This window comes from Mauremys mutica, chromosome 6 (assembly GCF_020497125.1).
Source record: "Mauremys mutica isolate MM-2020 ecotype Southern chromosome 6, ASM2049712v1, whole genome shotgun sequence".
In the NCBI taxonomy this organism is placed as follows: domain Eukaryota; kingdom Metazoa; phylum Chordata; order Testudines; family Geoemydidae; genus Mauremys; species Mauremys mutica.
In genome coordinates this window covers 32,985,148-32,997,483 of record NC_059077.1, presented here as the reverse complement: position 1 = coordinate 32,997,483, position 12,336 = coordinate 32,985,148, and the positions used below count along the sequence as shown (strand labels likewise).

At 43.6% G+C, this 12,336-nt stretch overlaps 1 protein-coding gene across 3 annotated transcripts in view; it reads left to right on the top strand.

Moving 5' to 3' along the window:
• The window catches only part of PLPP1 (phospholipid phosphatase 1), a 117,043-nt gene that overhangs the window by 101,731 nt on the left and 2,976 nt on the right, over positions 1 to 12,336 (top strand). For all 3 annotated transcript variants that reach the window (XM_045022445.1, XM_045022443.1, XM_045022444.1), the window contains exon 5: positions 10,378 to 10,554. In XM_045022445.1, the coding sequence (XP_044878380.1) occupies positions 10,378 to 10,554 (177 nt within the window). The remainder of the gene's footprint in view (positions 1 to 10,377; positions 10,555 to 12,336) is intronic.

The window sequence follows — 12,336 nt, the reverse complement described above, 5'->3', positions numbered from 1 at the left end:
AAAGGTGGGGAGGAACAAGACATAGGCGCCTTAAGCATGACCCAATATGCTTTACAATGAAGGGAACAACTCAGAAACATAGGGGTTTTCGGTAGAGAGAATTTGAGAGAGGCCCAACTCATCAGGAAAGAAATTACGATAGAGGGGCATGACTACAGACTTTCCGACCAAGTGACCGTGTTTTCCTGCAGCAGAATCTAAATTAATGGCCCAATGGCAGGGTCTGTTTGAAGTGGTCAGGCAGGTCATATGAGATAAGATTACCAGAGAGGAGGAAAGGAACCAAGATCTATCAGGTGAATCTTCTCAAACTTTGGAAGACATGGGAGGCCCTGCTGATAATTCAAATCCCTTTGGAGAGGGAGTTAGGGTCCCAGGTAGCCAGCAGCCAAGAACCGACAACAGTACGGGGGGGGTGCAGGGCTCTGCCCTGCTCAAAGGAAGCAACTCCTCCAATTTGTCGGATTTCACAAAGGTATTTTCTACTTGCCCAGGAGAATGCAGTTTATCCAACATCTATAGACCACATCAGGCCAGCTGGTCAGGGAGAGCTCTAGACCATTACCATGGAGGTTGTGGGATACAGTCTGAGAGGAAGTGCGAGCGATGCTGGAGATGAGGATAACTGTGAAATCCAAAAGTAAATGGAGGAGCCCTACAGTTCTTGTTCCCAAACCAGACAATTCGGTTTGAGTTTGCATTGACTTTAGAAAGGTTAATTCTATCTCGAAATTCAACACCTACCCAATGCCAGGGTAGATGAGTTACTGGTGAAACACGTGAGCACTATTGACTTAACAAAAGGGTATTGGAAGATCCCTTTATCCCCCTTCCTCCCAAGAGAACACCTTTCTCCACTCCTTTTGGGTACTTCCAGTTCAAGGCTTTGCCTTTTGGCCTCCGTGGAGGTGCCGCAACTTTCCAGTGGCTTATGAAGAGGATCCTCAGCCCCTACCATCAATATGCTGCAGCCTACATAGGCAACATCATCTATAGTCCTATCTGTGAAGACCACCTACAGCACTTAAAAGCAATATTAAAAGCCCTACAGGATGCAGGACTTACTTTTCAGGGTTGGCCGTAAGTTAGCCATAGATGAAGTAACCTATTTGGGATACTGCGATGGAGGCAGCCTTATGAAACCAGTGGTCAACCAGGTATAGGCCCTAACAGCATGTCGCATTCCCCAGACAGAGAGGCAAGTAAGGCATTTTCTCGACCAGGTTTATCCCCGTTTTTGCCTCGATCACAGCCCTACTTACGGACTTCATGAAAGGCAACAACTCTGAGATGACCCAGTGGGATGAGAAATATGAGGATGCTTTTAGTGAACTGACAACATGACCATGCCAGATGCCTGTGTTCTTCAGCCCTGATTTTTCCTAGGAGCTCAGACTGCACACCGATGCCTCAGACGTTGGGCTTGGCATTGTATTGTCACAAGGCTTTGGAGGAGAAGAGCACCCTAGTCCTCTACCTGAGTAGGAAGCTTTTTCCTAGAGAAGAGGCTCACTCAAGTATTAGTGATTAACTGGATCATGGATTCCCTCGGGTATTACCTGTTGGGTAGCCCCTTCTCCCTGGTAACAGATCATGCTCCCCTATGCTGGATTCACACAATGGAAGACCTAAACCCATGTATAATGCTATTATACCTTGCACCACAACCCTACAGTTTCAGAGGATACCACCAGGCAGGAAAGGACCATACCAAAGCCACCCTAGAACAGCCTTTCCAGCTTGAGGTGTGGGGCATGTGAAGGGACACGCCCTCACACTGACAGTGAGGAGACTAACGAGCTCCTCTGGGCCTGTTAAACACCAATGAGGCACATCTGCGAGGATTGTTCTGCCTGGAGGGTGGGGAAGCTTTAAAAAGGAAAATTGCCACAGGAAGGGATGGTGAACAAGAAGAGGGCTGCCCCATCTCGGGCAGCAGGGACAGACTTGTCAAAAGGGAGATGGTGGCAGGCCCCTTTGCTCCCAGAGCTGCGTGACCCAGTCTCTTAAAGCAGTGTGTCCCAAGAGGAGGGACCCCATTTTAAACTAAGCCCAGAGGGCTGACCCAGGAAGATGGCCTGATATCCAGGTCATCCTTGTCTCTGTCTGCTTATGGACTCTCAGATGAAGAAAGAGGGGAGAGGACTTTTCTTTTGTTTTCTTGAAGAACTTCCCATTGGGTGTCTGCTGGGGTGGGGAGACAGACATAAAAGACCAGAAGTTGGGACTTGTGGGAACCCCTGCCACCAACATGGCTGCTAAAGAATGTCCTCTGCTCTTTAAGAGGAGAAAAGCAAATTTCATATTGGTTTTTTTTCCCCCACCTCCTTCCTTACTTTTGTGCAGGTGTCATGAAACATACCTTAGAAAAGTTAGATTACTTCCCAGCAGGCCATGTCTGAGCCTATTTGCTCTCTGCCAGTCTGTAGCAAACTGTTCTGGTCTCTCCAAACCTCTTCTCTTCAAATATGGTTTATCTCATACAGGGAAATTCATATTTGTGGTTTTTCCGTCTATATACTCAGTTGCGTTGGTCTCATTTATTGTCTTCAGCCCATGTTTGAGGCACGTTCAAATGTGTTGCTTCGAATCCTCCAGCCCTTGGGGAATATTCTTGTCTAAGAAACCTGCAGTCTCTCCCTGCTATGTGTTACTGTAACTACACGAGTCTATAGTTATGGCTAGACATGGGTTCTCAGGAAAAAATTTTGGTGGCCTCAGAATGTGGCCAGCAACTCTTGCTGATGACCACTCTCACACTTTTTCCCCTAAGATGCTTAATTAGCTTTAGAAAAATCAAATAAATATGCACATATACATGCCCAAATCATTGTAACTTATTTATTGCTAGCTAGTCTGTTGTGAAAAGTGATATTAACAAACATACATGTATCACTTTTCGCAGATTTAATTAGCCCTGGCAAGCCCTTGGGACAAATTAAGCCCTGGATGGAGGGTTGGAGAAGGCAGTGGGGGTCAGGGGAGAGGCAGTGGGGGGATGGAGCTTGAAGCCCTGCAGCCAGAGGACATGGTTCAGGGGGCCTGGGGCCTGCCACTGTGCAGCTGGAGCCCAAAGCGCCATGGCCAGAGCTTGCTGCCCTGCCACCCCAGGGCTGAAGCCCAAATCCTGAGCCCACCACCCCTGGGAAGGTGGGGAACTCACTGGCTCCCTGATCCTACAGCGTCGGTGACTCCAGAGTGGGGTAGGGCCCAACCCCTGCTGCTGGCCCCAGCAACCAACAGCAGGACGGTGCATCCAGGAGCAACAGGGAGGGGGAAGAGGCTCTACTTTGCCCTTCCCCCCCCATCACAGCCCAGGAGGTTGTGGCTACAAGAAAAGCCCTTGGTGGCTGCATTTGAGAAATGCTGGGCAAGAACTAGGAGTAATGGGCTGAAATCAAGGGGAAAATATGGGATGCCTATTGAGAGCAACAAACTAGGAGTGAGGTACAAGGGCTGTGAGTGTAATAGAATACATGGCTATGGAATGACCATCCCAAGGAATCTGTAGAAACTCTGTTGCTTGGGACCTCCTGAAGTTGGACTGGAGGAAACACTATAGTAGGGAATAATTCTGTTTTGCTGGGACATTGACTCGATGAGCTAATAGGTTGTTTCTGCAGTTAACTCCTCACTTAGTTGTCCCGGTTAACATTGTTTCATTGCTGATCAATTAGAGAACATGCTCGTTTAAAGTTGTGCGATGTTCCCTTATAATATTGTATGGCAGCTGCCTGCTTTGTCCACTGATTGCAGAAAGAGCAGCCCGTTGGAGCTAGCTGGTGGGGGCTTGGAACCAGGGTTGACCAGCAGCCCCCCTATCAGCTCCCCGCTCCCCTAAGTTCCCTGTGTGGCAGCTGCCCAGCAGGCTTTCAATTGCCGGCAGTTCAGCTGTCCCTCCCCCAGTGCTGTGTGCTGCTACTGCTCTCTGCCTTGGAGCTGCTCCTAGGAACCTCCTGCTTGCTGTGTTGGGGTGGGGAGGGGCAAAGAGGGTTGGTAATGTCAGCATGTCCCCTGCTTCTGCCCCTCATCTCCAGAGCCGGGGGGACATGCCAGCAAGCTCCCTCCGTCCTGAACCCTGTCAGCAGCTGCTGTCTAAAATTGCTGATCTACTTAAAAAGGCAGTGTACTTAGAGTGGCGTCAGTGTACTTAAAGGGGTGATGCCCCCCCCACATACACACACTGTGTGTGTCTCTGCCATGCTGTCTCCCCTCCCTCATTCATCCTGCCTTGTAGCGTGTGAGGCTACATTAACGTGTTAACCCTTGAGGGCTCAGCCGAGGGCTAGTTCATCATTTAGCAGTAAGGCATTCCCTGGGAAATATTCCCCTCTCTCTCTAACGTGACCCGATATAACACGGTAAAGCAGCGCTCCGTGGGGGGGAAGAGGGGCTGTGCACTCCGGTGGCTCAAAGCAAGTTCAATGTAATGCGGTTTCACCTATAACATGGTAAGATTTTTTGGCTCCCGAGGTAGAGGGGTGTGTGTGTGTGTGTGTGTGTGTGTGTGTGTGTGTATATATATAATATATATATATATATAAAAAAATTTCCCTGGAACCTAACCCCCCCTATTTACATTAATTCTTATGGGGAAATTGGATTTGCTTAATATCATTTTGCTTAAAGTAGCATTTTTCAGGAACATAACTACAACGTTAAGAGAGGAGTTACTGTATTTCTAATTGGTATGGTTTTTTTTTTAATTGATGCTGTTTCTGCAAAGTAGGGGAAAATCCAGAGATTCAATTCTGAGATTTTCTTTTTGGTGTAAATTTGTCTGCAAACAGTAAACCTCTTGAAGACTGACATCTGAAATAACTCAACTCTGCCAGGTGAAATGCATAATTTGACTTAGGTTTTGTTTCAAAGCAGTGTTCAGTGGCAGAGTATCTGTTCTGTTCTGCAGACTCTTTAATTAATGTTTGCAAAAGGCTTTGAGGAATACTGTAGAAGCACAAAGTAGTATAAGCTAGCTTTAAATACATGACCTGGATTTAGTAGAGTTAGCCTTAGTTGCCAAGAAAGAACACTGTGTCCTAAGGGCAGGGTTATAAGGCAGCTGGGGGGGATTGCACGGTTAATGATTTCAAGTAACATTTGTATAGCAAAGTAAAGTTTTTATAATATTTTTCTTTCTTTTTTGGTTGTATGAAGTAACTGTACTTGTGGCCTGAAAAAATAACATTTCAGTCTTTTGAAAAGTATTTTTCTCAAAGGATTTCTGAATTTTCTTATGTAGAGCTACAGAATTCCATCTCAGCAGTTTTTGCTCTCTGGGAAACAGAAGTCACATCTTAAAATAAACTTTATAAATACCTAATATTTTTAAAGTCCCCCCCCCTCTTTTTTGGGGGGGAGGGACAAATTTTTTAACAGCAGCAAATAATTCTCTAGTTGCAAAAACCTTTCCATTTGTGTCTGTGGCTTCTAGCAAAAACCTCAAAGTGGCTGTTTTTCAGCTCCTACCTAGTATTTTTAGAAATGGAGTATTAGACCATAGGCTGGGAGGAAATTTGTGTTCAGCATGTGTGTGGTATTTTCATTATAGGGTAAGCATTAAGTGAAAAATGGCTAAAAATTCTTTTAATCATACTCTATGAAAGCTTCTATAAAACGTGTGTGTGTGTGTGTGTGTGTCTCAACTTAGTAAATCAAAAGCCCTGTGGGGGAGCTGACCACAGTTAATGGCACCTACCATTTCTAAGGTAACTTAATAATGACAGTTTACATAGGGACAGAAGACAGCAGGAGAGGGAGGATGGACAAATCAACACCTATACATGCTGTTTGTGGAACTACTTAAGATATTTGAATGGCATCCCGTATTTAAGCATTAGTTAGTATTTTTTCTCTTACAGGGATCTCTCTCAGATATAGTGATACCTCCCTAATAAATCATATGGTAAATCCTGTTGATCTAACATACTTTCTGCAGTAATGTTGTGTGAAATTTACTGACAAGTTCCACAGTTTGACAGAATGTTTAACTCTGAAATTCAGTCTGCTTCCAATTATGCAGGAAACTTTTCACTGCACTTCAAGGAAAACACAGCAAAGGGAGCAGGATTATCAGTTTTATCAGTGACTTCAAATAGGAGCAGGATTGGGCCCTAAATAAATCAAAAGGGGACATGTCTGCATGTACAGATACACTCCACGTGTCAAGCCTGCATTTTATATATGTATTGTAGGTTACTATAACCATGAATGTAATAAAATTCACGCCTCTGGATGTATACAAGGATACACATTTTATGTGGAACTGGCTTTAACTTTCATAGACCTGTATATTTATGGGACTACAGGGGAGAAGTTGTATTCCTTTCATGTCTTGTGAGAGGATTATTTTATTGCACTAAGCAATGTTATTCATCTTTTTTAAACTGTTCATGTCAACCCAGGTCTTGCTCCTATTGCTCAATTCAGTTTTTAAGAATGATTGATTAGAAGGCAAAAAACCCCAAACCACTGGCAAAGTCTATTAAGTGTAAATTCAGTTAGAAGCACCCTGATAAAAATAACATGGAATTTGCCACTGTAGCAGCTGGCTTATGAAAAATAACCATTGCAAACACTTAATATCAGAAAATGCACTTGTAATAAACAGCAGGGGTTGTTACTCTTTGAAAGTAATTACAGCAGTAGATATTTCAGTGAAGTGACTGAAAAGAAAATGCTGTGGGATGACTTCTCCCTCCTTCCCAGGTTGTGAACCTACTCTTAGAAAAATGTGGGACTCTGTCCTCTTTGGCTGTGGAAGGGCTCAAGGGTTTTACACTTGCTGTAGGTTTCACTGTGCAGGCCCTTCAGAAAGGCCCTAGGATGGGTAAAATATATGTATCTAGCTTCCTCCTACATATTGTTATAGGATATTTCCAAATCTTGAACCACTAGGGCTAGTGGTTACTTTCTTAATGTGGAATCGAAGTCTATTTAAACATAAAACCTGGGCTTCGTGTTTGCCAGCTGTCTGTTACACAGAAAAGGGCCAGCATTTTGCTTTGGGAGGTTCAAACAGCATTTTACCATTAGCGCAGCTTGCTGTAGGCTGGCAATGAAAGCTCTTACCAGCTAATCTGCAGCAGGGTCTCTCAAAATGTTCTTCTAGTATAGACCACCATTTTAAAGGAAACTGTCTCAATCCCATAGATTGCCTCCCATCCCATTGATGATTGTAGAATGTCCTTCTGCCAACTACATCACTGACCTACATAGGAACATAGTATTCAAGTACATGTAGCTGTCTTCAGGGGACTTCAGCAGCTGGAGAAAAAGGAGAGCTAGCACTGAATGACCAGCCAACTCTTCGTAGAGTTGCACTAAGCAATGTTATTCATCTTTTTTAAACTGTTCATGTCAACCCAGGTCTTGCTCCTATTGCTCAATTCAGTTTTTAAGAATGATTGATTAGAAGGCAAAAAACCCCAAACCACTGGCAAAGTCTATTAAGTGTATGGACTACTGGTGGCCCATGTAGAACTACTGAAGCTATCCTAGTGTGAAAGCTGAGGTAACATAAAACATGTCCCGGACTGAAGATGCAGACCACAGCTTTTCACCCTTCACATACTACATTTCTCTAAACTATACCATCTGGCAGTTAATATACACAGTAGCAAAATAATGGCAACGTGGAATGAAGTCAGCTTATTCTGCAGATTGGTTTCAAAACATGTGTCCTAAGAGGACCTGTCTGGCATTTACACTCTGATTAAACTTAGCTTATAGCTTCTTTTTCTGGGACTGATTTCACCCTGACCCTGCTGTGGGGGGGAGAAGTTGGTTCTGTAGAGGGTTGATCTTTTGACATGCTGTTTATAGCAGACTGAAAATACCAACATGATGATGTAATAGTTACTTTGAAAAACCAGTGGAACATTCCCCAAATATTTACCTTTGGAAAGGAGCACCTTTGAATGTACAGTGTGCACACTGTACAAGTATTTACACAATAAACTTAATGGTTATAATAGATGCACGTGGTTTTTTAAGTTGGCTGTGGAAGCATTGACCATAGGTGTTTTGTGTATCATGGTAGCACATGAATCCTGTGTGGCTCAGTTGATGCCCTTCAGATTCCGGACTGCAAGGTTATGAATTCAAGTTTTACACCAAGATTTAAGCTGTTCACCAGTGCTGCTGCTGTAGTTTTGAGATGAGCACGCATCCCAGCTGCATTAGCTCTTGCTTGTATAGCTCTTGTATATGACAGGGTAAACTAGTATGCTTTTTTTCTGGGAATGGACGGGGTTCAGTATTGGAAACTGAGCTATTGCTCAGCTCCCAAATGGCTGCTGTTCACTTGCAGTCACTATTCAAGATGTACCACAAAGCAAAATCAAAACTGTCCCTATTAAATATATTGTAAAGCATTTAGATTTCCTACGTTTGGAAGAGGCTCTGTAAACATCTTGTGAACACTGAAGACACAAAACAGTACAGAATAGTTGGGGTAAAATAACAAGGAGTTTTGCTTGAAAGCCACTAAAAAGCCACTCTGTAAACTTTTTGTGGTGTATATTAATTACTAATCTTTATAACATGTTGAACTTCTTGCTTACATCCAGTACAAGATTTCTTAAGCGTGTCTAGGGATTTTTAGTTGTATGTTGGATGGACCGAGGAAAAGCTCCCCTCAGCTGGAACATGGGGTCTCTAGCCTCTCTCTGTTCTGGAGATAATGGAGTGTGATAGACAAATAATGTGGATTATATGGGGAAGGTAACATAAGATCTTGTGACCTGTGTACTCTAAAGGGGATTTGTAGGAAGGAGCACAAAAGCTGTGATGGAAGGACAGGCTGATATGAAATTAGAAAGTTCAGTTATGCTTAAAATAGCTCGTGTCCTATCTGAGTATAATACATTTTAATATGAATCTGGCAAACCTCTTCCACTTGGGGGGATTTCCACAGTCTGTAGAGTAAAACATCAGCTGTTCAAAGGCAATAACTAGAGCCAAGGCAGGTTAAAATGCATTTCAATCCTACTGCTGGGACTTGGCTTTGGCTCACATCAGATGCATTTATTTATTATCGCAGGTTAGGCCTCTGGGTGTGTTTGTGCTTTTTAAAAAACTTTTTTAAAGCAGCAGAATGCACAGCAAGGCAGCTGCTTCACCAAGAGGCAGGAAAGAAGGGGGGGGGGGAAATAAAATGAGCTAGTGGGGAAGGTGGGGGGGGAGAGGAAGGAAAAAATGGCCATAAACTTTATTTAGTCCCTCCCACCCCCCACACAATCTTTTTCCAATATTCCAGGACTTTTGGGGTGCAGTCTGTAGAGTAACAGTTTAACTCACATGTAGGTGGCCACATTATTGAAACTTTGTCAAAACATCTTGTGAACATATTTGTAGTTTTGTGGTGACAGCTGATGAATGTTGGTATCCTTTGTTGTAATAGCTAAATTAGCTTTCTATTTTTCAATTAGAACCAGAATTTTATGCTGAATTTACACTATTATATGGGCTTTATTTATGTCTACACTAGCACTTATGTCGGCCAAACGTTTGTTGCTTGGAGGGATTCTCTCCTGCGGACATAGCTACCACTGCTCATTGAGCTGGTTTTATGTCTACAGGACAGCTCTCTGTCAGCGGTACAGCTGTGCTGCTGGAAGCTTGTATGTGTAGACATGGCCTAAATGGCAGGCTGTATTTAGCACCATTAGTTATTGCAATCATGTGTAGACAATTAAAGGCCTGTATACTCCTACTTATACAGTCATTGTATAACTTATGTATTCTATACTCACGCTGTTGTCTTTTGTTGCTTCCTGTCTGGAGTAAAAAAAGTGTTTTTTGAAACCCTGTATGTTACATCTGACAGCATTTTAACAGCCTAAGACGATGGTTTAGCAATGAAGGAAGAGCTGGCTAGCTTTAATCAGTAAAAATAGATATTGATCTAATCTCCACTGTTCACTGAAATCTTTCTTCCACTCCTTAAATGGCTTTAGTCTGGCACCAGCATCTTATAATTCTGAAACAATTTAGCCCTTTGTCAAATCAGTGCTAATGGACTAGATTCCTTTACACAACATACAACAAACTAAGGGTGGGGAGTAGCATAACTATACAAAACATTAAGACTATAGTGGAATTAACACTGAAATCTCTGTATTCATGTTGTACTGAGCTGTTGGGTATTTACACTAGCGTAACATAGCTTGGATTTGATATTCTGGAACTACTATGCTGTTTCAAACTAACTTAATATTCAGGGGTATGGAGCATATTATACTTCTGAAATGTGAATAATGAATCATGTAACTTCTGATTAAACTTGAGTAACCTGGGGCCATGACTTATCAGCTGAGCAGTTCCAGATGAAAACTGCTTCAGAGGTGCTTCATAACAACTTTTCCTGTCTTTCAGCTTTATCTTCAGGCCAGAATGAAAGGAGATTGGGCAAGACTTGTACGTCCCACAGCACAATTTGGTCTCATTGCTGCATCTATCTACGTGGGTCTCTCCCGTGTTTCTGATTACAAACATCACTGGAGTGATGTGTTGACTGGACTCCTTCAGGGAGCCGTGGTAGCTGTGCTCATCGTAAGTTCATAAGTAGTTCACTAAACCTGAATCAAAACTATTTTAAAAGTAGGTTTCATGCCATATGTGGTAAGCATAGGCTATGTTCAGGGGGAAATGTACAGACCTTCCACATGCTCAGAAAAGTAGCAGGGTTGGGGTAGGGAATAGAAGAAAACTTGTACAGAATTAGATCACATTATTACCACCACAGAATGTAGAAGCCCCCATAATGGACCGGGAACCTAACTGTGCTAGCCTCTGTACAAAGAGAGTGTAAGATCTTTGGGGCAGGAACAATCTTTTTTGGTTTAAGACAGATGAATACAGACAGGGGAGTACCAGGAAACCATGAGTGTGTATTGGCCAGTCAGATAAGCAGTGATCAACACACCAGCACTATGACAGGTAGGGTGGTGATTGGCAGTGAAGGACTTTGAAAATGAGGACAAATAACTTGTTACGGGAGGTATGTAAAGAGGGGTGACAAAGCCAAAGTGACAGGCTAGGAAAATTATTTTTTGCAGTAGCATTCTGAAGTGTGTGTGTAGAGAGAGGCTCCGTTTGTCAAGACCAGAAAAAAGGATGTTCCTATAATGGACATGAGTCTTAGCTGTATGGAGAGATAGGAAAGACCATATCTTAGATGTTACGTGAAAGAATCGGCAAAATTTAAACACAGCCTGGATCTCAGGACCTAGAGAGAGAGGTCAGAGTTGAAGGGGATGTCCAGTTTGTGGCCTTGAGTGACAGACATGGTGGTGGTGGTGTCCTGTGCTTAGGTGAGGAGGGAAGCGCCGGAGATTCAAAGCTGTTAGCCATGTTGAGCTTGATCCACAAGATGTCAGAAATGGGTAGCCACTCTAGTATGGACAGAAGGCAGGCTTGGAAAAAAGGGTAGATTTGAGTTGTCAGCAGAGATTACCTAGGAATACGGTGTAAAGGGGACCAAGGACAGAGCCCTGTGGAAAGCTGGGGGTAGCGGGAATGAGGAGGATCCCTGAAGGACATATAGGGGGACAGCTAGGGGTCACCAAATGAAATTAATAGGCAGCAGGTTTAAAACAAATAAAAGGAAGTTTCTTCACACATCACACAGTCAACCTGTGGAACTCCTTGTCAGATGATGTTGTGAAGGCCAAGACCATAACAGGGTTCAAAAAAACTAGATAAATTCATGGAAGATAGCCATTGATGGACCTATTAGCCAGGATGGGCAGGAATGATGTCCCTAGCCTCTGTTTGCCAAAAGCTGGGAATGAGCGACAGGGCATGGATCACTTGACGATTACCTGTTCTGTTCATTCCCTTTGGGGCACCTGGCACTGGCCACTGTCGCAAGACAGGATACTGAGCTAGATGGACCTTTGGTCTGACCCCGTAAGGCCATTCTTTTGACACACAGAGAGCAATTTGAGAGGTCAGAGGAGAAGCGGGAGGACATTCATGGAAGCCAAGAGGACAATTTCAAGAGGAGTAGAGTCAGTTTGAAAGGTGATTGACAGGTAAAGGATGAGGATCGAGTACTACTGCTGATACTGACATGGCTAGGAAAGGGTGAGTGAAGACTTAGAGTAGTTCCAGGGGAGCGCAAGGGGCAGAAGCTGTATTTCAGAGGGTCTAAGACACAATTGGAGGAGGAGAATGTTGACATTGATTTTTAACTGGTGTGCTCAATAAGATTAGAAGGAGAAGGGTTGGTAGCTGGAGAGGTAAGTGGGGTCAAGGGTGGGTTTAAGATGGAAGAGACTAAAGTAGGTTTCTATTGTGATGGGAAAGAGCCAGAAAAGAGGCGACATTTAA